Source organism: Sus scrofa, chromosome 9, assembly GCF_000003025.6.
Source record: "Sus scrofa isolate TJ Tabasco breed Duroc chromosome 9, Sscrofa11.1, whole genome shotgun sequence".
Lineage (NCBI taxonomy): Eukaryota > Metazoa > Chordata > Mammalia > Artiodactyla > Suidae > Sus > Sus scrofa.
This window is the reverse complement of record NC_010451.4, coordinates 70,462,062-70,489,984: the sequence shown is the minus strand read 5'-3', so window position 1 is coordinate 70,489,984 and position 27,923 is coordinate 70,462,062. Positions and strand designations below refer to the sequence as shown.

At 36.8% G+C, this 27,923-nt stretch overlaps 2 protein-coding genes across 13 annotated transcripts in view; one reads left to right on the top strand and one right to left on the bottom strand.

The window, feature by feature from the left end:
- On the bottom strand, positions 838 to 27,479 carry GTPBP10 (GTP binding protein 10). Of its 4 annotated transcripts, none has more exons than XM_003482668.4 (10): positions 27,336 to 27,479; positions 24,639 to 24,832; positions 22,479 to 22,570; positions 21,913 to 22,057; positions 12,858 to 12,931; positions 11,192 to 11,244; positions 6,020 to 6,127; positions 5,428 to 5,505; positions 3,014 to 3,137; positions 838 to 1,313 (listed from the first exon to the last, which is right to left on the bottom strand). In XM_003482668.4, exons 1-10 carry the CDS (start codon positions 27,366 to 27,368, stop codon positions 1,051 to 1,053), a joined length of 1,164 nt encoding a protein of 387 aa, XP_003482716.1. In that variant the 5' UTR covers positions 27,369 to 27,479; the 3' UTR covers positions 838 to 1,050. The 4 variants fall into 4 exon arrangements, with proteins under 4 accessions (XP_003482716.1, XP_013835126.1, XP_005667636.1 ...); XM_013979672.2 differs by having other exon boundaries at positions 27,366 to 27,439; XM_005667579.3 differs by having other exon boundaries at positions 27,271 to 27,380.
- The window catches only part of FAM237A (family with sequence similarity 237 member A), a 29,236-nt gene continuing 28,684 nt past the window's right edge, over positions 27,372 to 27,923 (top strand). For 6 of the 9 annotated variants that reach the window (XM_021063367.1, XM_013979678.2, XM_021063365.1 and 3 more), the window contains exon 1: positions 27,372 to 27,609. In XM_021063367.1, coding sequence (XP_020919026.1) covers positions 27,471 to 27,609 — 139 coding nt within the window. In that variant the 5' untranslated portion in view covers positions 27,372 to 27,470. The other 3 variants (XR_002335803.1, XR_002335802.1, XR_002335804.1) reach the window with 2 other exon arrangements.

The window sequence follows — 27,923 nt, the reverse complement described above, 5'->3', positions numbered from 1 at the left end:
GTCCTCATTCAGCTGACCCCACAAATAACCCATGCCTCTAGGTCTTTGTTCTTGAGCTTAAGTCATTACCATCACCGTGACTGTTTCTCAAGCAGGAAGACGGGACAAAGTAAGGAAGGACAAGATGGAGTTTTCAGCAAAGAGGCTAAGAAAATATTATAAAAACATGTCTCGTAACATATATGTATATGTATGTATATATATATATACACACACACACACACATAAAAAATTCTGCAAGAACATAAAAAACTAATAACTGTGGTTTTCTTAGGAAGCACTTAAAGGCCTGATGCAGAAAGATGTAAACATTTTTACTTTATAGATTTAATTTTATTTATAATTAACATGTATATTTTATAATAAAACTCATTATGAGAAAATGTCTAATATATAAGTATTTTTGAAACTCAGGCAGAAACTTAGAAATTACAAACTCCTGAGGATATATTGATGATTGATAATATTGCTAAAGTTCATATTTCCTATTTATTCTCTTTAATAAAATATGAAAGTAGACAGTGAAGTAGACAAGGACATAAGAAAATGAGACATACATTAGTGTGTTCCAAAGCAAGAAAAAATACTCCTAATACAGAAAAATTTCCAAAAGCTGAAATCACAAAGACCTATCTGCTGGTTTCAGTTAAGTCTGACCACTGAGCTTTATTATCACTAAGTATATTTAAATTTAGGGTTTTGAGGTTTTCTAAAAAAAGAGACCTATTACATATTTAGTAGAACTAGGTACATGACAGACTCAGAAACAAACAAAACCTAGTTGCTCATAGGAAATCCTTTACAGAATTTTACAAAATGAACTCACTGAGACATAAGTACAGGAATATCAGAGGATTTTATTATAGGTGGATGGGCCGTTTTTAGTCCTCAGTTACTTTTTCACTGTTGATGGATTTAGCTATAAAACATCTTTTAAAAGTATGGTTCTTAAATGATGGCACAGACACCATCATGTAGAAACAACTAAACTTCTAAAAAATATGTGTGGAAAAGCTTTCAAATGAACACAGTTTCAACACCACTTTTAATTTAAGTTATATCCATTCTGGGACTAGTAACAGCGGTATTTGATGGTGGCTCACTATAAGATATTGTGTTAGAAATACGTAAATTAAGCAACTGCTTCTTATGACATGCATCATTTTCCTGGTTGGCATGTTCATCCAGTGATTTCCTTATGAAGGTCTTTAGTTCATCTATTCCTTCTCCAGTAACTGCAGAGATGGGGATGATGTGTTGGAACTCCACAGTCCTCTCTGGAATCATGTTTTTTTCAAATAAATGTAAAAAATCTGAAACAAAGACCACAAAACTAAGCTGACTTTCATTGTCTTTGAAAGTAAGTTAAAACTATGTTAGAGGTTTCATTTGTGAACCAGTGAACTGAAAACTTGGCATTTTACATTTCTTTTTTCCTTCTCTAATAAGCTCTCAGAACCTTTGGCTTTTACTAGTTATGAACACGTAAGGTTCTCGGCACATAATAGGTGTTTAGTAAATATCTGTTGCATGAATATATTTTAAACCAAATTAAGTATTAATAAAAGATGAATCACAAAAGAAGATTTACTTCTAGAAGCAATAAATTTTGTTTGGGGGCAGTTCATAAAGTAAGGCCACACAGATTCTCTGATATCATTTATGATTTGGGATATTCTAGCTTGCCTCAGCATACAGGTAGCCTCTACCTGTCCTAAAGTAGAGGCTTAACCATTCCTGGTACTAGGAGCCATACTAAAATTGAAAAGAGTTCAAGGAGAGATCATTTCAGGTGAATCCAATCTATCATCCCATAGGGCCTGACAGTTGTTAAATAGATAACTATTTTTTTTTTCCCTGACACCAAGGCAACAGAAGAAGGGATGGCATACTGATGAGATGGCACAACACTGATGATGAACTGGAAAAGCTGGTTAGAGACCGGCCAAGCTAACATGGAATTTGGTTTCTAAAACTCATTCACCCCCAAGAAAGTCTAGAGGATAATAACAGGGATTATTACAGAGTGGACCTACATTGTTTTATGATGGCCCCAAATACCCACAAACTCCTGAGTTACCATCCCTCTAGCACCTCTAAAAATTCCCTTTTCTGAAAGACCAGCCAACAAAAAAAATGTAATAACATCAAGCAAATGACATTATGGAATAAAGACTATTTACTAATTCCAGGGACTAATTATATTTCCAAAGCAACTTATTAACTCAAGGACAGCTCCAATATGTAAATTACATAGGGGAGAGATTTTTGAGAGGGGAGAGAGGATCTTCTGGTGCTGTCTGCTAGTCCTACTATATTATAAATAAGAGCATCATCATTACAGAAGAGTGTTCTGCAAAGGTCGATATTCCAAACTATGAAGAATCCCTTTAAATTCCTTTAAGTGAAGTACTCCACTTAGGAACAAATTTCAAACAAGTCCTTTTGGAGTAACAGCATCTGTTATTCTGTGCCACACATACAAAGGGACTCGAGCATTTTTTAGAAGATTAGTACTCTTCAGAGACCTATAGCGCTGGCAGTGTAAAAATACATACCTCTTTAGATCTATTAGCCCTGTTTTTAAATTCATGATGTACTAGGGGGAAAGAAGTTTTAGAACTTGTGAAAAAATTTAAAAGTCTTCACAGGTAGATGCTGACTTTTCCTCTTCGTTCCAAATCCCATTAACTCTTTAAGTGCCCAGTTTAAGTTTTACTTCTTGATGATGGCTGACCTTCTTGGCTCAAATTAATCTTTCTTTTTTTCTGTCTCCTCTAACTTACTGTTCATATTACACATTGTGAAACAGGATTTTTTTGATTACAATATTATTTAACTGTATCAGATTGCATTTGCTCTTTCTTCAAAGACACTTTTTTTAAAGAGGAGCGACTTTGTTTACTTTTCCACCGACTAGAGCCTAACATTCTCTGCAAACGACTAGAGCCTAACATTCTCTGCAAACGGTAGGTATCCATTAAATCTGCACTAAATACATGAATGGATTTACCTTTAGGACTTTGGAGTTGGTTCATCAGTACCTGAAACTTATCTTGGGCATCTGGCAAGTCCATTTTATTAACTGCCAGGAGAGCAGGTTTTGTCTGAAGTTCCTCTTTGTACAACTCCAACTCCTTTTAATCAAAAGACAAAAACCAAATAATTTTATTAATTTAAATATCTGTGATAGATATTTATTAAATATCTATATAAGTCACCTATTTAATAATGTCTTTCTTTACCAAATAGGCCTAGGTGGTCTAGGGCCCATTCACATCTCTGCAATACATTAAGACCCAATAACCACAAAACTAACCAACAAAGGAAATGCAGAAAATGCTTACTGGTTAGGGCATATGTTAGGTCATACGAAATCCTGGAGACAATTGTGACTTTGTGTCTAGAGCCAAATACAGATATTTGAACTTCTATTAAGCACATAAATAAAATTCAGAACTGAATAATGATAATGTAATGCTATTCTTGGAAAAGGTAGGTATGCTGAGGAATAAATCTTTGTGGTCATGAATTAGGCAATTTTTGTTTCTTACGTAATGACGCTAAAAGCATGAACAAAAGAAAACTGACAAAGGAGACTTCATTAAAATTTAAAGCCCTGTGCTTCAAAGACAATCTAAGAGTTCCTATTGTGGCTCAGTGGTAATGAACCTGACTAGGATCCATGAGGACGCAGATTTGATCCCTGGCCTTGCTCAGTGGGTTAAGGATCCGAGTTGCCATGAGCTGCGGTGTAGGTTGCAGATGCGGCTCGGATCCTGCATTGCTGTGGTTCTGGCGTAGGCCGGTGGCTATAGCTCCGATTCGACCCCTAGCCTGGGAACCTCCATATGCCGTGGGAGTAGCCCAAGAAATGGCAAAAAAAAAAAAAAAAAAAAAAAAAAAAAAAAAAAAAAGAGACAATCTGATTTAAAAAAGGCAAAGATCAAGCTGCAGCATAGGTCATAGATGCAGCTTGGATCCAGTGTTGCCATCAAGGCCTGTAGCTACAGCTCCAATTAACCCCCTAGCCCAGGAATTTCCTTATGCCACAGTACAGTCAAAAAAAGAAATGAAATAAAATGAAATAAAAAATAAAAATGGGCAAAGAATCTGAATAGACATTTCTCCAAAGACATAAAAATGACCAATAAACATCTGAGAAGATGCTCAATATCATTAGTCACTAGAGAAATGCAAATCATAACATCATCCTTACTAGAAAGGCTAAAAAAAGACAATAAAGAGTGTTGACATTAATGTAGAAAAACTGGAACCTTCATACATTGCTAGTAAGATTGTAAGATGGTGCAATGCTGCAGTTACTTTGAGAAACAGTTTGGCAGTTTCCCAAAATGTTATGCAGAAAATTATAATATCCAGCAATTCCACTCCTAGGTACACACTCAAGAGAAATGAAAGCATATCCATATAAAAACCTGTATGCAAATGTTCAAAGCAGCATTATGAAAAACAGGCAATAAGCGCTAAAGGAAATAGGATATAAAGGTCCTGAGGGTAAACAGCATCATGTTGTGTCAGAGAGAAATCATATGGCTGAATACAGAATGTAAGGAGCTTGGGGGCAAGGGGAACAATAGGGATGGACTGTTAGGTAGGACCCAACCTTGCCAGACCTCATAAATCATGCTCCAGTTAAGACTTTAATCTAACGGCAATGGAGACATCAAAGTGTTTTAAGCAGGGAATAAACATCTGCCTGGTTCTTCAACAAAGATCACTCTAGCTGCCATATAAAAAATGGCCTGGGAAGAGGTGAGACTGGAAGCAAGGAGAGATAGGCAAGACATACCACATTCTCATAAGAAGGGCTGATAAATGTAATAGTGTGAGTGAGGACCAGCAGCTGCATTTCAGAGAAATTTAGGATGTAAAACGGATAGGGCTTTATGTAGGTATGAGAAAGAGAGAATCACTACTGCCAAGGTTTTGGCTTACATACTCAGTGAAGTTCTGGGAGAGGCTGGAGAATTTACAAAAAAATTAAAAAGAGTTCAGTTTTACACATATTAAATTTGAGAAGTTAATGGGGCATACAGTCAAAGAAGTCTAATAGGCAGCTGATCTAGAGGAAAGCACAGCCAAAATATCTGGGTATTCGAAGACTAAAAAATAGATTGAGAAATAATCTAAGAATAGGATAAAAGTTTAAGCAAGATATGGCCTAAGAAGTATGTGATAGGGATGTGGAATCAAGGAAGTTTTATTAATTACGACAGTTTGAAAAGTGGGTAAATATCAAAGGATTAAATACAACATGTTTAGATAATTCTTTGACATCAAAGTTTTAAAAAGTAGAGGCAGAATATATTCTAATTACTATGTCTATATTACTTTCAGACAGTTCTTATTTCATACAGTCCTATGTGCCTACAAATTAGATCAGATATGAAATAGAAAACCTACTTTTGTAAGTAGTATTATGGTTTCAAAGGCAGTTCTATACCGAGTTTGTGAAGAAAGCTGAAATCCAGAAATATCGACCTAAAAAAAAAGAGGGAAAGAGAAAGCCTTTAACATAAGAACAACTGTTGTACATTTTTGTTTTAAAATGTTTTACTATCTCAAGGTAAGAATAATTTCCCAATTATACTCTATTGATAATTTAGTAATTCAAAATAAGAGAAATTGGTTTTAAGATAACTATAAATAAGAATGAGAAACTAGTACAGAAAGACTATACCAATATAAACTCATATATAACTCAACACCAGAAATGTAGTAGGAGAGTGATACTATGTAACTTAGTAAACTAAAAATCTTAAGGAACTAAATCTGACAAATATGGCTAAATTTTCATGGACAAACAATGCCATTTCCATCCTCATATTATAAGCAAAGACTACTAACAGTATTTGACCCCTATCTAAATAGATTTAGCAGACTAATACATGCTACTACCTTATCTTTAAATCTTATTATTAAAAAATTCAAGGAAAACTAAATTCATTGATTTTCACATTCATTTGAACATTACACTGACATGCATGTGACTTACAACAAAAAGTAGTTGTTTAGTTCTTTCTATATGCTTGAGGAATTTGTGGCCCATTCCTTTGTTCATATGTGCTCCTTCTATCAAACCAGGAAGATCAGCTACTGAGATCTAAAACAAAATTAAGTGGTTTGATAATGAAGAAAAATAAATGAAAACGTCAAGTTACATCCAACACTTTTCATATTTCAACTACAAACAGTTCCTAATTTGTGATTACCACTGCATCTTTATAAATTTGACACCTTTTTTAAAGAATCAAAATCCTTTATTTAGCATCCCATTTTTACTTATTAATCTAACAATCTAAAAATTTTAAGGCTGAAAAATGGGCTTCTGTCATGAGTGGCACATGTAAGGCAACTCATTTTCTCTATGTGTGGATTTGACATCAAGAGATTTCGGAAGCAAACCCAGACACCTACGGTCAATTAATCTTTCACAAAGGAGGCAGGAACATAAAATGGGAAAAAGACAGTCTTTTCAGCAAGCATTGCTGGGAACCCTGGACAGCTCTATGCAAATCAATGAAACTAGAACACACCCTCACACCATGCACGAAAATAAACTCAAAATGGCTTAAAGACTTAAATGTAAGACAAGACACCATCAAACTCCTGGAAGAGAACAAAGGCAAAACATTCTCTGATATCAACCTTATGAATGTTTTCTCAGGGTAGTCTCCCAAAGCAACAGAAATAAAAGCCAAAAATAAACCAATGGGACCTAATCAAACTGACAAGCTTTTGCACAGCCAAAGAAACCAAAAGGACGCTTACAGAATGGGAGAAAATAGTTTCAGATGATACAACTGACAAGGGCTTAATCTCTAGAATATAGAAGCAGCTTATACAAGTCAACAGCAAAAAAGCCAACAACCCAATTGAAAACTGGGCAAGAGACCTGAATAGACATTTTTCCAAGAAAGATGTACAGATGGCCAACAAACACATGGAAAAATGCTCAACAACACTGATTACTAGAGAAATCCAAATCAAAACTACCACGAGATACCACCTCACACCGGTCAGAATGGCCATCATTAATAAGTCCACAAATAACAAATGCTGGAGGGGGTGTGGAGAAAAGGGAACCCTCCTGTACTGTTGGTGGGAATGTAAGTTGGTACAACCGCTGTGGAAAAGAGTATGGAGGCACCTTAGAAAGCTATACATAGAACTACCATATGACTCAGCCATCCCACTCTTGGGCATATATCCAGACAAAGCTTTCCTTGAAAAAGACACATGCACCCACCTGCATGTTCACTGCAGCACTATTCACAATAGCCAAGACATGGAAACAACCTAAATGACCATTAACAGATGACTGGATTAGGAAGATGTGGTATATATATATACACAATGGAATACACAATGGAATGGAATACTCTTTTCAGCCATAAAAGAGAACGAAATAATGCCATTTGCAGCAACATGGATGGAACTAGAGACTCTCATCCTGAGTGAAGTAAGTCAGAAAGAGAAAGACAAATACCATATGATATCACTCATATCTGGCATCTAATATATGGCACAAATGAACCTTTCCACAGAAAAGAAAATCATGGACTTGGAGAATAGACTTGTGGTTGCCAAGGCAGAGGGGGAGGGAGTGGGGTGGTTGGGGAGCTTGGGGTTAATAGATGCAGACTACTGCCTTTGGAACGGATAAGCAATGAGATCCTGCTGTGTAGCACTGGGAACTACACCTAGTCACTTATGATGGTTCATGCTAATGTGCAAAAATAGAATGTGAACATGTATGTGTAACTGGGTCACCATGCTGTATAGCAGAAAATTGACAGAACACTGTAAACCAGCTATATTGAGAAAAAAATAAAAACCAGTATTAAAAAAAAGAGATTTTGGAAGCATAATTTTTTGGCACTTGGGCAGCTGGAAAAAAAATAAAATAAAAATATAAAAAATTTAAGGCTTAGTTTAACATTTATTAATCACATAAATTTTCTTTAGAGAATTTATATTGCTCATTATGAACTTTTCAAAGAATTTCAATTTTCTAAATTCTTAAAAGTATACAAGAGGGAGTTCCTGTTGTGGCGCAGCATAAATGAAACCAACCTGTAACAATGAGGTTGTGGGTTCGATCCCTGGGTTAAGGATCTGGGGTTGTCATGAGCTGTGGTGTAGGTCGCAGACGTGGCTCAGATCCTGTGGTGCTGTGGCTGTGGCGTAGGCTGGCAGCTGTAGCTCTGATTCGACCCCTAGCCTGGGAACCTCCACAGGCCACAAGTGCGGCCCTAAAAACCAAAAACCAAAACAAACAAAATATGTATAAGGATATTAATTCAGCAGATATTACTTAATATAATATACCTTTATACTTTTAAGATTTTAATTCTATATGTAACTGGTTGCTTGGGACCACTGTCCCTTTACTGTTAATATTCTATGAAGACTATTGATCACTCTTAAAAAGTAAAGGAAATAGTGATCCTACACTCCTTTTGGAGGTGATAAGAGTTATAAATCATTATTCTAAAGTTGTGGTTTTCAAACCTCACTGCACATCATAATCATCTAAGGAACTGTTATAAATTACAGATGTCCAGGTCCTACCCCCAAAGATTTGGTTTCAAATCTCTCGGGCCAAGTCTTCATTTATCATTGTTGTATTTAAGATACCCATATGGTTTCTGATGTGTAGTAAGGAATGCAAAACATTGCTCTACACACACTGCTTGACTTCAGATTTAAAGAAAACTGTAGCTACATGATAAAGCAATGTGCATAAAGAGGTCTCATGTCCTGAAATTTTCTTCAGAGGTTCTCTCCTGATTATCCCTAAAAATTAATAAGAACGGTTCTCTTTTCCTCTAGCTATTGTTCTCTAAATTCATATGATCCTGCACTGATAATTTTAATTATTATTTAATATCCTATGTAATTGAAGTTTTAAAGAACTTTTACTGTTAAACTACTCTTATAAAATAAATATACATCTTTTATATCTTTTGAATTATATCAGTAGATTATATGAAACTACATCAATACATCACTTTAAGTCCATACATTAGGGTTCACTCTTGGTATTATATATTCTGTGGGTTTTCTCAAATGTATGACATGTATCTGCCATTATAGTATCATACAGAATAGTTTCATTGCCCTAACAATCCTCTGTGTCTTGTTTATTCAGCCTTTCTTTCCCCCTAATCCTTGGTAACCACTGATCTTCTTGCTATTTACACAGTTTTGCCTTCTTCCAGAATGCCATATAGTTGAACTCATACAGTATGTAATTTTTACAGATTGGCTTCTTTCATATAGTAATATGCATCGGAGGTTCTTCTGTGTCCTTTCATGGCTTGAAAACTCATTTCTTTTTAGTGATGAATGATATTCCATTATTGAGACATACATTGTTTATTTATCCACTCATTCACTGAAGGACATCTTGGTTGCTTCCAAGTTTTGGCAATTATGAATAAAGCTGCTTCAAATATCTGTGTGCAGGCTTTTGATTAAACATAAGTTTTCCATTTATTTGGGTAAATACCAAGGAACACAACTGGTGATCATGTATTACATATTCTTAAAATTTTATTTTCCTTTTTTATTTGTTTCTGTTCTAATTTTTCAAAAGGTCTGTAGTTCTTCCCTATCAAAGAAAAATAAATTTTAATAGTTAAGATCAAGATCTCATTAAATTAAAACAATTTTTTTAAAGAGTAAGAAGGGATAAAATTACTTCCATGAACTTTAGAAAATGTTTTTGGGAAATAAAAGTCAATAATCAAACATGGAAGTAAAATACGGACTTGTAATGAGAACAGACTAAGAAGATGAAGATACAATCAATGTTGTAATGACAAACTGGACTCAAACTTTGGAGGAAAACATAGGCCAAACACTATCTGACATAAACAACAGCAACATCTTCTCAGATCCACCTCTTAGAGTAATGACAGTAAAAACAAAAATAAACAAATGGGACCTAGACAAACTTAAAAGTTTCTGCACAGAAAAGGAAACCCTAAACAACACAAAAAGACAACCCACAGAATGGGAGAAAATCTTTGCAAATGAATCAACTGACAAGGGATTAATCTCCAAAATTTATAAACACCTTCTGCAGCTTCATACCAAAAAAACACACAACCCCATCAAAAAATGGGCAGAAGATCTAAACAGGCAGTTCTCCAAAGAAGACATACAGATGGCCAAAAAAACACATGAAAAGATATTCAATATCACTCATTATTAGAGAGATGCAAATCAAAACCACTATGAGGTACCACCTTACACCAGCCAGAATGGCCATCATCAAAAAGTCTACGAACAATAAGTGCTAGAGAGGGTGTGGAGAAAAAGGAAGTCTCTTACACTGTTGGTGGGAATGTAAATTGGTGCAACCACTGTGGAAAACAGTATGGAGATGCCTCAGAAAACTAAACATAGAACTACCATTTGATCCAGCAGTTCCACTCCTGGGCATCTATCCAGAGAAAACCATGACTTGCAAAGACACATGCACTCCAATGCTCATTGCATCACTATTTGCAATAGCCAAGACATGGAAAAAATCTAAATGTCCATCGACAGAGGAGTGGATCAAGAAGAAGTGGTACACATACACAATGGAATATTACTCAGCCATTAAAATGAATGAAATACCAGCATTTTTAGCAACATGGATGGACCTAGAAACTATCATGCCAAGTGAAGTCAGCCATACAATGAGACACCAACATCAAATGCTTTCACTGACATGTGGAATCTGAAAAAAGGACAGACAACTTTTTTGCAGAACAGATGCTGACTCACAGACATTGAAAAACTTATGGTCTCTGGAGGAGACAATTTGGGGGTGGGGAGATGTGCTTGGGTTGTGGCATGGAAATCCTGTGAAATCGGATTGTTGTGATCATTATACAACTACAGATGTGATAAATTCATTGAGTAATAAAAACAAAAACAGTGACAAAAACTGTAAAAAATAAAAATAAAAAATAAAGAAGTTATAATCTTATACAATATTTTACTCTGATAATGCTCAGCAGAATTGATTTGATCACGGTTTCACTCATCAAAAACAAAACACTGCTACTTTTTCCCCCAACACCACAGAAACTGTTAACTATTTTAAAGTCTAAGTATCAAAGCAAGTACTTTCATTTCTAACCAAGTATCTTACTTTGAAAATACCCACCTGTTTGAAATCATTATACATAATTTTTCCAAGTTCAGGCTTTAATGTTGTAACTTTAAGAAAAAAATAAATAAAACAAGGTTAGAAAATAAATGCTTCTATTCTCAAAATTGCCTTAGTGTTATGTATAAAATGAACAATGTTTCCTATCTGAGAACAATCTAATTCAAATTATGTTCTCATTTGTTGAAAGGAAAGGTATAATTAATTACCTTTGATATACTTTGAAAAACACAAATATAGATTTTTACAATCTACAAAAGCATCTTCAAGCTACATCAATCTTGCACTAGCCTCCTTCCTATGACTTTTTGCTTTTCTTTCTCTTTCCTTCTCAAGAGTCCCCTATATTACAACAATAAATTCTGGCCATGTGATTTATAGCAGTTAGTACAAAATTAACTTTACTTTCTAAGAGTCTAATGTTAGAATGGTTTAATTTTATTTTCCAGGTTAAAGCCATTCTGTGTCATTTTGCTTAATGACAGAGATCCTACCATATTCTCTCACTACTCTTAATCTAAGCTTCCATTATATCTTGTTCAGCTATTGTAATAGTCAGTTCTACGTTTTTTTCCAAATCCATTTATGTCCCACACCAATCCATTTTTCTATAATACATGCAAAAAGATCTTTTTGAAAAGCAAATCTAATCATTTTATCCCTTGTTAAAAGGTTACCAACTGCTCTTAAGAGGTAAAGATCAAATACAGTCTATATGGCCTATATGATAGGTCTCTACCTGCATCTCCAGCCTCATCTTGATCCCTTTTTCTCTTATTACATTTTCTCTAGACAAACAAATCTACTCCCTGCCAGCACAGAATCTTTGAGTACATGCTATTTCCTCTCTCTGAAATCCCTTCACCTCCAGTGTCTGTCACTGATCACCTCCCTTTTTTTTTTTTTTTTTTTTTTTTTTTTGGGCTTCCCAGGCTAGGGGTCGAATCAGAGCTATATAGCCCCTGGTGTACACACAGCCACAGCAACATGGAATCTGATCCTACACCATAGCTCACGGCAACACCAGATCCTTAACCCACTGAGCAAGGCCAGGGATCGAACCTGTGTCCTCATGGATGCTAGTCAGATTTGTTTCCGCTGAGCCATGATGGGAACTCCTAACTCACGTTTATTACTTATATCTCAGCCCCAGCATCACACTTCCCCAAAGAAATCTAAAGCAGTCACCTACATTCTTTCACAGAACCATATCATATTCTCTTAGTCATTAGTGAGATATGTGCCTTCCCCCACTTGTAAGTTCAACAAAAGTCAAAACAATATTCACTTCTGCGTACCAGTCTTTGAAACCCCAGACCTTTTGTAGTTCCTAGAAATAAATACTTACTAAGTGAGTGAAAGAATTCATTTCTGCCTTCCTAGTTTTTATCACAGGGTTTCATAAAGGGTAGATGCTAATGAAATCATAACTAAACCAAATAAATTATTAGGCAACAGGGGAATAAATGCAACAAAGTGTCTAATAAGTACTAGAAACTTTGCTGAGAACTTCAGAGAGCAAAGATTAGTGGGAAATCCATGTATTCTACCTGACAAGAATTTTCAAATGATGGCTACTCTAAGTTTTATTCATACTTAAAGAAAGATTACTCTTTAAAAATTTACCTTCACACATTAAAAAAAAAAACCAAATTATACTTACATGCATAATCTGCAATTGCAGGTTTTGCATGAGAAATCTTACTTAGCAAAGAGGATTTTCCAGCATTTGGGAATCTAAAATGAGAAAATAAATTTATACGTTACAATGAATATCAGTATTATTAACACTTACTTGTCTCTGATTTCATAACATTTCAAGGAGACGTCTTGAAATTCACTGGGATTAAAAGTAGAATATGAACTTAAAATAAACTTGAAAACTTTGAGGAACAAAAGCTACTTATGAAAAAGGTAATGGTAAATTTGTGGGGAACACTAAAGATGTTTCAGTGCTGAGAGTGAATCAAACTACATAAAAAAATATATATGTCAAAAAAAAACCAAAAAGAAACTATTTAAAAAATACCTGCAATCATTATCTCTAACCCAACATAACAAAATATTTCTCATATTTATTTGCGCTTTTTTTTTTTTTTTGCTATTTCTTGGGCCGCTCCCACAGCATATGGGAGGTTCCCAGGCTAGGGGTCTAATTGGAGCTGTAGCCACCGGACTACGCCAGAGCCACAGCAACGCGTGATCCAAGCCGCGTCTGCAACCTACACTACAGCTCACGGCAACGCCGGATCCTTAACCCACTGAGCAAGGGCAGGGACCGAACCCGCCACCTCATGGTTCCTAGTCGGATTTGTTAACCACTGCGCCACGACGGGAACTCCTATTTGTGCATTTTTAAAAAAAAAACATTTTAGATGGACATTTTCAAACATATACAGAACTAGAGAGGAAAATGAATCCCATTTAGCCACCATCTTAGCTTCAAGAAATACTAATACAGTCTCAATATATTTTTAAAAGTTGGTTTAAATAGGGACACAAACAAGGTCTGTGTGTTTTAATTGGTTGATGTGTCTTTTTTAATTTTTATTTTTCTAATAGTTATTTCCTCAATACAATTTTTTCCAACTGTACAGCATGGTGACCCAGTTACACATACATGTTCACATTCTATTTTTGCACATTAGCATGAACCATCATAAGTGACTAGGTGTAGTTCCCAGTGCTACACAGCAGGATCTCATTGCTTATCCGTTCCAAAGGCAGTAGTCTGCATCTATTAACCCCAAGCTCCCCAACCACCCCACTCCCTCCCCCTCTGCCTTGGCAACCACAAGTCTATTCTCCAAGTCCATGATTTTCTTTTCTGTGGAAAGGTTCATTTGTGCCATATATTAGATGCCAGATATGAGTGATATCATATGGTATTTGTCTTTCTCTTTCTGACTTACTTCACTCAGGATGAGAGTCTCTAGTTCCATCCATGTTGCTGCAAATGGCATTATTTCGTTCTCTTTTATGGCTGAAAAGAGTATTCCATTCCATTGTGTATTCCATTGTGTATATATATATACCACATCTTCCTAATCCAGTCATCTGTTAATGGTCATTTAGGTTGTTTCCATGTCTTGGCTATTGTGAATAGTGCTGCAGTGAACATGCAGGTGGGTGCATGTGTCTTTTTCAAGGAAAGCTTTGTCTGGATATATGCCCAAGAGTGGGATGGCTGAGTCATATGGTAGTTCTATGTATAGCTTTCTAAGGTGCCTCCATACTCTTTTCCACAGCGGTTGTACCAACTTACATTCCCACCAACAGTACAGGAGGGTTCCCTTTTCTCCACACCCCCTCCAGCATTTGTTATTTGTGGACTTATTAATGATGGCCATTCTGACCGGTGTGAGGTGGTATCTCGTGGTAGTTTTGATTTGGATTTCTCTAGTAATCAGTGTTGTTGAGCATTTTTCCATGTGTTTGTTGGCCATCTGTACATCTTTCTTGGAAAAATGTCTATTCAGGTCTCTTGCCCAGTTTTCAATTGGGTTGTTGGCTTTTTTGCTGTTGACTTGTATAAGCTGCTTCTATATTCTAGAGATTAAGCCCTTGTCAGTTGTATCATCTGAAACTATTTTCTCCCATTCTGTAAGCGTCCTTTTGGTTTCTTTGGCTGTGCAAAAGCTTGTCAGTTTGATTAGGTCCCATTGGTTTATTTTTGGCTTTTATTTCTGTTGCTTTGGGAGACTACCCTGAGAAAACATTCATAAGGTTGATATCAGAGAATGTTTTGCCTTTGTTCTCTTCCAGGAGTTTGATGGTGTCTTGTCTTACATTTAAGTCTTTAAGCCATTTTGAGTTTATTTTCGTGCATGGTGTGAGGGTGTGTTCTAGTTTCATTGATTTGCATAGAGCTGTCCAGGGTTCCCAGCAATGCTTGCTGAAAAGACTGTCTTTTTCCCATTTTATGTTCCTGCCTCCTTTGTGAAAGATTAATTGACCGTAGGCATCTGGATTTATTTCTGGGTTCTCTTATTCTGTTCTACTGGTCTATAGGTCGGTTTTGGTATCAGTACCACACTGTCTTGATGATGGTGGCGTTGTAATACTGCCTGAAGTCTGGGAGAGTTATGCCTCCTGCTTGGTTTTTGTTTTTCAGTGTTGCTTTGGCAACTCTGGGTCTTTTGTGCTTCCATATAAATATTTGGATTGTTTGTTCTAGTTCTGTGAAAAATGTCTTGGGTAATTTGATAGGGATTGCACTGAATCTGTAGATTGCTTTGGGTAGTATGATGTGTCTTTTTAATTTTTTTTTTTTGGTATAGGCTCTATCTTGTTTCTCCTTTGCAATTTTATTTTTAAAGAAACTGGGTCATTTGTCCTGCAGTTTTTTTTTCCATAGTCTGGATTTTTCTGCTGACATCCATGATGTCATTTAACATGCTCCCTTTGCCCTGGATTTTCTATAAATTGGTAGACATAAAGCCTTGATCAGATTCAGTTTTGATTTCTTTTTTCACTGAAAAACTATTCATAGTTGGTTGGCCTCTTTTTTAAATTGAATTATATAAGGTGAACACCTTTCAAGGGTGCTCTCTAATTAACTAAATCCTTGAGGTTGTATACATACCTTTGATCCCTTTCTTAAGATAAATTTCTAGATCAGGAAATACTGGATTAAAATATATGCTTATTTTAAAGGCTTTTATTACTAAAAATCCCTCGAAAAGGTCCACAATAGATAAAAGAAAGTACCAGGAATCGGGGCCACTTCAGAGATTATTTCCTAAATTTCATTCAGATATTTTCATTAAATGTATTCCAAAAATCGAAATGTAAATTGGTGCAGCCACTATGGAAAACAGTCTAGAGGTGCTTCAAAAATTAAAAATAGAACTACCAGATGATCCAGCAATATCACTTCTGGATACTGATCCAAAGAAAACAAAAACACTAACTTGAAAAAATACATGCACCCCACGTTCACTGCAACATTATTTACAACAGCCAAGACTTAAAGTAATCTAAGTATTCACTGATGAATGGAAGAATGTATATAGAAAATGTGGTATAAAGATATATTAGAATATTATTCAACCACAAAGAAGAAGGAAATCTTGCCATTTGCAACAGCATGGATATTCTTAGAGGGCATTGTGCTAAGTGAAATAAATCAAAGAAAGACTAACATTGTATTCTATCACTTATATGTGGACTCTTAAGAAAAAATCAAATTCATAGATAGAGAAAAAAGACGGGTGGTTCCCAGAGGCAGGTGGTTGGGTAGGGGAAACAAAATAGGTGAGGGAGGTGAAAAGGTACAAAACTCTAGTTGTAAAATAAACAAGACATGGGAATATAATGTATACTATGATGGTTATAGTTAATAATACAGTACTGAATATTTGAAAGTGCTAAGAGAAGAAATCTTTAAAGGTCTTATCACAAGAAAATAATTGTAACCTCACATGGTGAACAGATGTTGATATATGGTGGTGATTATTTTGCAATATATACAGATATTGGAGTTCCAATTGTGGCACAGCAGAAATGAACCTGACCAATATCCATGAGGATGTGGGTTTGACCCCTACCCTTGCTCAGTGGGTTAGGGATCCAGTCGCCATGAGCTGTGGTGTAGGTCGCAGATGCGGCTCGGAGCCTGCATTGCTGTGGCTGTGGCATAGGCTGGTGGCTACAGCTCCAAAGACACCTAGCCTGGGAACTTCCATGTGCCGTGGGTGCAGCTCTAAAAAAAAAATATTTATACACACACACACACACATCAAATCATTATACTGTACACCTGAAACTAATATAATGTTATATTCAATTATATTTCAATAAAAATTTATCCAACAGGAGTTCCCGTCACGGCTCAGTGGTTAACAAACCCGACTAACATTCGTGAGGATATGGGTTTGATCCCTGGCCTTTCTCAGTGGGTTAAGGACCTGGCATTGATGTTAGCTGTGGTGTAGGTCACAGAGTCACAGATGCAAGCATGGATCCTGCATTGCTGTGGTTGTTGTGTAGGCCAGCAGCTACAGCTCCAATTCGACCCCTAGCCTGGGAACCTCCATATGCCACAGGTGTGGACCTAAAATCGTCCCCCTCAAAAAATTTTCAAACAAATATTACTGATCACTGACTTGTATCAGGCAATAAACTAGGCATAAAAAATACAGTAATCAATGAGAAAAATGTGATTCTTGTCTTCATAGTTTTCATTCAAATTAAGATCTTCTGGAGTTCCTGTCGTGACTCAGTGGTTAACAAATCCAACTAGGAACGATGAGGTAGCGGGTTCAATCCCTGGCCTTGCTCAGTGGGTTAAAGATCCGGTGTTGCCTTGAGCTATGGTGTAGGCTGCAGACGCGGGTTGGATCCCGCGTTGCAGTGGCTCTGGTGTAGGCCGGCGGCTACAGCTCTGATTACACCCCTAGCCTGGGAACCTCCATGTGCCAAGAGTGTGGCCCTAGCAAAGGCAAAAAGACAAAAAAATTTAAAAATTTTTTTAAGTTTTCTTTCAAAACTCTGCCAAACTTTCATTTGGAATAATGGTGTAATATTTTGCAAATATTAATTTGGAATTGTATAAAAATGTATAAGCCATTAATGGAACTCTTTAAGCAATGTCTTATTAAAACATTTCCATAATAAGGAGTCCCGTCATGGCTCAGTGATTAATGAACCCAACTAGTATCCATGAGGATATGGGTTTGATCCCTGGCCTTGCTCAGTGGGTTAAGGATCCAGTGTTGCCTTGAGCTATGGTGTAGGTTACAGACATGGCTTGGATCCCGTACTGCTGTGGCTGTGGCGTAGGGTGGTGGCTACAGCTCCAATTGGACCCCTAGCCTGGGAACTTCCATATGCCATGGGTGTGGCTCCAAAAAGACAAAAACAAAACAAAATGTTTCCATAATAAATTTAAACATTACGTGAGATTTTTTAATGACTCATTTCCCCTGGAAATACAGTATTTTCCTTTTGGGGAGGCCAGGCCCATGGCACAAGGAAGTTTGCAGCCAAGGAATCAAAACTGCACCACAGCAGTAATCAGAGCCACAGAAGTGACAACACAGGATCTCTAACCCACTGAGCCACCAGGAAACTACTACATTATTTTCTTATATTCTGTTATACCCATGCTCTTATAACTTTTTAAATAGCAAATTGCAATCATTTTTGCCTTAGTTAATACTAGTTGGGCTTGCTTATGTCTTTCTAACATCCTCATATTTTTATAGTAATGATTAAGCACAGAAAAATGCATGCAACTATTTACAAAGAGATCAAAATACAAGAAGAAAAAGGATGCTAATGGTTGAAGCAGAGACAGTTGAGATTTTTCTTGAAAAGTACTTAATGAAAATTTTAGACATTGAAATCCAAAGATCAGATTTGACAAAATGAGTACAAGTGTATTAGTTATATGATACATTTCTTTTAAGATCTAGTTCTTTTCTGAAACCAGCTGAAAGGGTATCTGCTTATTTATGGTATTCAAATTAAAATAGTTGTCTCGTTTAAAAGCACTAGCATACATGTTAAACACTGTGCTTAAGAATCATGCTTTAATTAAGACTAACATCAAGTCTACTTCTGAAAAGCTATTTATTTCACTATATGTGGTCTCTAGTAAGTTGGTAATAAAATGATAGCAGCTACGATTTACTCATTGAACATTCATAAATGCAGGGCAAATGTTATGCCTCAAATGCAATTAGTCACCAACAACATTTTAAGGTGCAAACTATCATCATCCATTACTAAAGATATTAAAGAGACTGTATCCAAGACCATGCAGCCAGCTTCCAGAGGATTTGAGATTCTAACCCAGATTGTCTTAACCGAGTCCCCCATCACCACTCCACTTTTACTACTCAGCCCTATTATGCTCTTCTTAGGCTGTAAAGGTGTCTCTATGGAACCTGAAATGCATTTTTCTACCAAACGAGAAGGTGAATGGCTGGATTCCAAGTCCACAAAACCCTATTAAGTTCCTAAAAATGTATAGCATTACAAAACCTATGATTCATAACCTTAATGATTATGAATTAAGCACAGAAAAATGCAGGCAACTATTTACAAAGAGATCAAAATACAAAAACTAAATGCAAACAGCAAGACTGAATGCCAGGATCACATCTTCCTCAGTTACAATGTCAGTAGGAATGGGGCCTCTGTGAACTCTAAGCCACTGCTGGTAAGACCTACACAGGCATTGAAAGAGGGGAAGGATACAGTGAAGCTCTGCCAGAAGCAGCAAGAGGCCTGAAGAGGACAATGAAAAGAGCTGAGAATGAAACCATGAGAAGGCAAGGAGTGGAACTGGCAGTTTAACAGTAGAGCAGCAATTTCCTCCCTTTTCCTTATGCCTTCTGTCTGACTACTGCACAAAGCTGCAGTGGGCCTTGGGAGAGGAAAGACAGAAAGGGAGAGGAGAAATGCAAAGCTGAAGTTTTCCCTTCCTTTATCTACTTTCCATCTTGCTATCTACTTCCCTACAGTCAGGTGCCAGCACTGCAAACCCTACAGCTAAGGAGCATTTTTTGATTAAAGAATGAAGGGTGGTGGAAGGGGACAACACTGCAAGGTCTGCAGCACTGAGAATGGACAGCTCCTAAACACAGCATGAAGGATGGGGAAATGTTCACAGCAAAATCCAACTTGTGCTCAACAGTGTATAAGGCTGATGGTTAAGACGGTCTGCGTCGGTTTTAGCCATCTGACTAAAGATACCTCAGCACCTCTATTAAGACTTGCAGATTTTTTTTTTTTTTGGTAAATCAACTATACTTTAATACAAACAAACAAACAAACAAACAAACAAAACCAAAAGGAAACACTAGTTTCCCTCTAGTGCCTTGATGGGCTGGCAAGGTGGAGGAGATTGGGTGAGGGCCTCTGCAATTTCTTGGGCATTTATTTCAGTCTCTTCCTGAGGCTTCCTTGCAGCATAACATATGCCCTGCATTTATGAATGTTCAATGAATGAATGGTAGCTGCTATCATCATCATTATATTGCCAACTTATTAGAGACCACATATAGTGAAATAAGCAGCTTTTCAGAAGTAGACTTGATGTTAGTCTTAACTTTTGGAGTTTCTGAGTGTGGTTTTGTTCCTTAGCTCCTTTTGGACTCCAAGGTGGCTGGGGAGTGTGGGTCTGGAGAGAAAGAAGGGGCAGGAGCTGTTTGGACTGTTTACAAGTTCACCTTCTTCCCAGCAACCCCAGGACGCTCACAGTCAGCTCAGAGTAAGCTTGGTCAGCTTGTGGAGTGGATGCTTGCCTTTTTTGTTTTTCTTTTTTTTGATCTCCCTGTGAGTAACAGATGTAGAATTCATGGCCTGCCTCCTATTTTGGGGCATCTGACAGAATCATTATAGGAAACAATGTGGTATTTGAAAGCCACCACCAAGAGGTTTGATATGGAGGATTCTAGGGAGTACAGAGGCAGTCTGCCAAGTTAGAGTCAAAGGCTGGCTCCATCCGATGCTCTAACAAGCTCATTCGATTCTGGAGTCATGATTATCTTCATTTCATTGGCCCCCTTTTCAGGACATGACTATGTGTTTCATCACCAAGGCCACACTGGAGAGAGAGTAATCTGTGCCCCTACTTGGAAAGAAGATGGGATTCTGATTTCAGTTTCTCTTCTGTCCACTCTAGAATGAGGCCGGCAGGCTTCCTGAGGCTCTGCTCTCTTCTTCCTGCTACCATTCTCTTCAAAGTGAGGTCTACTGACTGGCAGCATCAGTATCACCTGAGAGCTACTTAAACCTGCTCAGGTCCCATCACTGTGGTCTAACACCCTCTTCCAGGTGGCTCCTGCGGATCCTCAGTCTGAGAAGCACTTGATGTGTAACGTGTAAATTATTTAGCTGTGAAAGGGAGCTTGATCAGTGGTGGGAGCTTTCTTCCTGATTACGTTTTGTATTTATACAGTTATGACCCTTTATAAATACTTTAGTCCTTTGATGTTTTAATAATTTAAACATCTTTTTCAAAGTTGTTTTTCATTGTAAATGACTATATTCTCATTCTAAAAGCTTCAGAAAATACAGAAAGGTGAAAATAGCAATTTACCCTTCAAGTATAAGAATTACCTTAATTGGAGTTCCCATCATGGCTCAGTGGTTAACGAATCTGACTAGAAACCATGAGGTTGTGGGTTCCATCCCTGGCCTTGCTCAGTGGGTTAAGGATCCGGCATTGCCATGAGCTATGGTGTAGGTTGCGGACGTGCCTCAGATCCCGTGTTGCTGTGGCTCTGGCGTAGGCCAGTGGCTACAGCTCCAATTCGACCTCTAGCCTGGGAACTTCCATATGACACAGGTGCAGCCCTGGAAAAGACCAAAAAAAAAAAAAAAAAGTATCTGAATCATCCTCCCCACTTTTAAAATTTCCTTCTATACACTTTTTAAAATGTGGTTTGTTCGGATTTCTAATTTTATTCCTTAATATCCAGTAACTTTTTTTTACCTTCTTATACTATTGTACTTGATTGTTTTCTGTTTTCTAACTTCTTCACTACCCTATTCAATTGCCATGATCTTTGACAAATTAATAGTAAATATGAATCTATGTTGGAAGTTTGAAAATTACTACATTTAGTAGCATATTCTCAAAGTATACAAATAATACATAAATTCCATAAACTAGACATAATGCTGGCCCCAAACCACCATTTGTATTTATTTCCTATTCATGAACTCTCTGAAAGTATAAAAGTAACAATATGAATGATACTTACCCCACTAGGCCTACATCAGCTATAAGTTTTAGATCTAGGTGAATTACTCTTCTCTGGCCTTTCAATGGTAAGAAATTTGTAAGCAATTTACCACCAATACCTCCTTCAGCTACCAAAATTCTGTCTTTCTCTTTATTGAGTTCTCCTTAAAAAGAGAGATAAAGATACTTAGAGCAAAGATTAGTAAGTGAAGCTAATCACTAATGACATTTTTCTTTCAGAAACAGATGCCGTGAAATTTTGACTTATAAATCTAAAGGGCTAAATAAAAGGATCAAGTTTCTATAAAAAGTCTGACTCTGGAAAATGTTTTGCAAGCAGTTAAAAAAAGACTAGTTACTTGTTTTAAAACTTGTATCTCTAAAATCATTTTAAATTTAGAAGCTAATTTTGAACCACTTCTACATAATGTTTTTAAGAGCTCTTTTAGAAACCAGCAGCTAAAATACTTAAAATGCTTTTTAAAAAAATCCTGAAATTCAAGAGGTGCTATTCCCCATAGTTCTCAAACAATTTTCAAACAAAATGCACATTTTTCACAACCTTAGAACCTAAAGCACACTTACCTATGATTTTACCATTTTCATCAGTTACTGAAATACCCACAGGTACAGGAATTTCACAGTCTTTTCCTTTGGAGCCTTTCAGTGCACTAACTCTAAGGAAAAAAAAAAGCTAAATTAATATAAAGAAAACCTGCTAGATTAAATGGTTGATGCTTCAAGCAAATATGATGGCTAGCAGCTAATTCTTCTAATGCAGAGTTAAATGGCAAAATAATAGAGAAAAAATAAAATTATCTCTATTTATTTGCATTTTTGACTACTGTATTCCAATAAAAATAAGTATTACTTAATAAGTATTAAGTAATGATTTGGTTACCAAGCTAACTATCAAAAGTCATTTTAACTCATAATGAACTAAAATATTATTTTAAAAGAAGAGATCATGGCAACAACACAAATAATACTAGAAAAAAATGGAAAAATCCATTGGAAAAATAAGCTTTTAAAGAACTGACCTAAAAAAAAAAAAACCTGATCTTAAAAAAGACTTATTATAGGAGACTCCTCTGGCTATTCTTTCCTCTTTTTTTGGCCACACCTATGGCATGTAGAAGTTCCCAGGCCAAAGATCAAACCCATGCCACAGCAGCTATTTGAGCCAGAGCAGTGACCACACCGGATCCTTAACCCACTGAGCCACCAGGGAACTATGCATTTGGCTATTCTTAAACTGCTCAAAAGAGGATTAAATTGCATAAAACTGCCACACATAATCCCAGTAAATATTCTATTGAAATCTTTCTTAACATTTAAACATTAAACATCACTGTGTTAAACATCAGTGGCACAGAATGTGTTTAAGCACAAAATAAGGCTGGAATTACAGCAAGTTTACTTTTCAAAAGAAATTATAAAATTATAAAAAATTTTACATTAGGAGGCAAGAGCAGTTATTTTCCACCTGTAACATAATTATAAAACAACATTCTGAACTTAAAACTTTGATTACTAAATTCTAACAAATATAGGACTCTCAAAATTTGCCCCATTGGAGTTCCTGTTATGGTTCAGTGGGTTAAGAACCCGAGACAGTGTCCCTGAGGACACAGGTTCAATCCCTGGCCTCGGTCAGTGGGTTAAGGATCCAGCGTTGCTATGACTGTGGTATAGGCTGGCAGCTGTAGCTCTGATTAACCCCTAGCCTAGGAACTTTCATGTGCCACAGCTGTGGTGTGGCCCTAAACAAAAAAAAAGAAAGAAAATTTGCCCCATAAAGTCTATTTATAAAACAAAAGTGCTCAAAAGAAATTTAAGGGGCTTCTCCAAGGATTCCTTTACCTGCAAGGGAGGCTGCTGGATATTTGGGGCAGGATAAATTTGTTGTTGTTGGGGTGTTCCTCACTCTATATTCCAGGGTGCTTAGCCTGTATCCAGGCTCTATCATTTGCTTAAAACATTCCTTCAAGTAAGTGCCAAATTCCATTCTCTACTATTGTGACAAATAAATATACCCAAACACTTCCTTGGGAAAAGGAAAGAAAAAAGGGACAGAAAGTCTCATCTTTAAACCAGTACCTCCTCAGGAAGAACAACAGAATGACAGAGGCCTAAGGAATCACAGGCTGCATTTTGATGGAAGCTTTAAGAATTTTTTTTTTCTCAACAATGAAAGGAAAAATTCTCATATTTTGAGGCCAACATAATATGTCCCACAGAAAACAACAAACATAAACAAGAAACAAAGGGAAGAATTTGCTGTCACAGAGAGAAAATCAAAACAGAGACAAAAGAAAAACATTCAAGAGATATAGCAGCAAACACGCTCTAAATTTTAAGCACTGCCTATGAGATGCTAGCAGAACTGCTTGTGGTGGTGGAGTGGAGGACCAGATGAGATTTGAGAAAGTTTTCTGAAGACTGTTAAAGATAATTTTAAAAGAAAACAGTGGGGATTCAATTCAGAGCATCTTCTGTTTCTACAAAAGAAATGCAAAAGACACAGGGAGAACAAAGGATAAAAAGTTTAAAAGCTTCAAAACATTCCTTAGTACCTACCGTTTATTTTACTAGAGACAAATATAGTTGATTTTCGCTCAGTTTCAAATGCAGAATAATATTTACTTCAAATTACAAATTAAATTTTTATCATTTAACTTTTTTTTCTTCTTCTTTTAGGAGTAATTAATTTCATAAAATCAAAGTCATTCAGTAAGTACTTACCGACTATTTGCTCCTTCTCCAGCCACAAACCGTTTCTGAGGATATTTGTCTTTAAGTTGTTTTAAAGTCATTTTGTTATGGGCTACAACCCAGACGTCACCCCCTTTTCCACCTTCTCCACCTAAGCGAGGGTAGCCCATTCCACCACTTCCTCCCTTGGTGAAGAGTCTCAGGTTATCAATGAAGTTTCCATACTTAAAAAAAAAAAAAAAAAAGAGAGAGTATGTGTACACCATATTGCTTACCAATCTAGAACTCCTTTCTAGTTCTTTGTTGCCACTAAAACTCCTTAAAAAACAAACAAACAAAAAAAAACAATGGCTTGCCATATGTCAAATTGATTGTCTTTTCTTAGTTTACCTCCAGTCTAAACTCCCTCTCCCATTAGATTAACGCTCTTAAAACTGTGTTTTTCATTATCAATCGTTGTTCTTCTCATTCTGAAGGTCTCTGACATTAGCCCACTTTTCAGTCTAGACCTTCTCCTCTGGGTGATCTCAGTCTGTACCAGTAACCATCTCCTAGGTGAGATATTCTCAATTCCAGTTAGCTGGACATCTCCACCAGATATAAGCATAACAGTATAATGCAACTGAGAACAAGATCTATATTTAACTTTTATTTAAAACTCCTTAAATATATAACTTGCTCTTAAGTATTAAAAGGGTAACAGTCACCTAAATACATGTTATATAATAAAACCAAACTCTTCCCTAGGTATATTCTGTTCCTCCAATGTTCTTTCAAATAATGAAACTATAGTCTAATGCAACTGAGGGCAAGGTCCATATTTATATTTGAAACCCCTTGTTTTTAGGTATTAAAAGGCTCAGTCATACCTGTCATAAAACAAAACCAAACTCTTCCTTATGTAAATTCAATGCCTCCAATGTTCTCTCAAATAGTGAAACTAGTTTATCTAGTCATTAAGACCACACATGGGGATGTTTGACTATACCTGCTTCTCTTCCCAATGCCCCACTATCTTTCCTTTCTGGCACAACTAACTGCCCTAGTATCTTGAACATTACCTTAGCTCCTCACTGGCCTTTCAGTCTAGTCATTCCTTCTTCAACACATCCTTTGTCTCACTGCTTGAGCTATTTTTCTGAAAATGGATCTGCTCTCTAAACATATTTCTCCTTTACTCAAAAACCATTCAAGGTTTTTTGCTGCTTATGAAATAAAGTCTAAAATTCTCAGTACTATATTCAAAGCTCTTAACCTACCCTTCCAGTTTCATTTCCATTCATTCAATCCCTCCTATATTCTCTTCCTCTTTGCTCTATACTACATGATACATTGTCACTTCCCTGTGGTGTTCTGCTCATGCTTTTTCATCTTACAACGTCATTTGTTCTTTTCTATCATAAACCCACCTGAAGGTCATATTTTCTGATGTCTTTCTTAATTCCTCTAATCAATACTTACCATTGATTTTACTGGGCTCTCAGTAATTTGATTATATATAATTTATTACACCTTTAGAAGTAATTTACTGAATTTAAGGTTTATTTATGTTTTCCTCACTAAATCAAGAACTTCTTGCAGGTAAAGATCTAATGTCTTAACCCCCTTGGGCTATCAAAAATCCTTAGAGAGTAATTTCTGAAGTTCATAATCTTCACATCTTTAGTCATTTGGGATAATTTTAAGTAAAAAAAATCTGGGAACTTTTTTCAAAATACATACATACATTCCACTGACCATTCTTATACACTCAAGACGAGGAATGAGGATAGATTCTGATAAATCTCAGTCTAGATCTGAGAATGCAGTGGATGCTTGCACAGCAAAGATGTGAAGCAGAAGTTTTCATCTGAGTATGCAAATGTAATCATGAAAACAGAGTATTGTAAGTCTCTAAGGAATATATAAACAATGAACCTAAGGGTGAGCCAGAGTATTTTTCTCTGGAGTGAAGAACTTATACTTTGGTTCAGTAAGGCTAGATCAGAAATGCATCACAGCTAAGTAAGAGATCCACCAAAAGATGCAGTAAGTTTTTTTTTTTTTTTTTTTTGTTTTTAGTTTAAGAATTAGTTACTCTACAGTCCCACGTATTACCCTTCACAAGTCTCTTTTCTTTTGCCCGCCTATTTTCTGGAATATAGAGGGTTGAATAAAGTAAAGCTATACCAACCAGGATATTACTAACCATGTCTCTTCTCCAATAAAAAGAAAACTCCTGTTTTTAAACTTCCCTTCAATTTGGGGCATATTTTTTTTACTATTCGACATTTATCAGATTCAGAGATTTAGAACCCAAACTTAAAAGCTCTTAAAAACACACTTAAAGGAGGGGAAAAAAAAGTATGAAACAGGTTACAGATATTACTACTTAAAAAAACGAAAACTGATTATTTAAGTCTCTCCCCCCCCCCAACCCCAAGTCGAACCTATACTCTACGTATACCTAGTTCTTCATTCCACGTGCACACGATTCCCCTGAAGAATCTTGAACCCTGTTCCTGGACAACTGTCCAAACCACACCCAGTAGAGACGCCCTTCTCCTCCCTTACAGTGCCAGACCGACTCCCGGAGGGATGCAAAGGAGAGAACCACGGTAGAAAAAAGGGAGAAAAAGACCCCGGGAAGAAAACATGCGGAGGGAGGAAATCGAAGGCGAACCAGAGCCATCAGGTTGTGCCAGAGGCACCAGAGCTGACATCAGGTTGAGGAGGACAGCCACGGACCTTTCTAAACAACATGCAACTGCAGCGCACCATGACTCTCGGAAGTTGTCCAGACTGGAAGACCGCGCGGCCTTTTTACGTCACGGCCGCTGCTGACACTATGTTATCTCCGCACGCTCCCGCGGGGACAGCCGCATGCGCAGTAAGGTGCGTGCGCCGGGAACGTACGCATGCGCAGTGTACTGCCCCCATGCGGTGGTGGCAGATTTGTGTGGAGAGGAGCGGCTTAAAACTCTGAGGAAACGTACAGAGACCGTGTCCCAGGGACAGTCGGGTGCGTAGCGGGTGCCTCAGGAATAAATATTTTGAGTAGGATAGCACTGGAAACTGGGCTGCCTTGGAAGAATTTTTATGCTATTTGAGGAAACCACACGGTACCTCAGTCTACTGTCGCGAAGCAGGGTGAGGAAAAAACCAAGAAACACTCCCACGGACAATAAAACCAACCGGTAAAAGACACGGAAACTCAACTGGCAAAGAAAGCCAGAAGAAGCTGTCAATTCATCTACCAGCTGAGTAATCTCTAGAAAAAGCTTCCAGCAGGCAGTGGATTTAAAGTTTGAGATCAAAGTGCAGAATCTGAGAGCT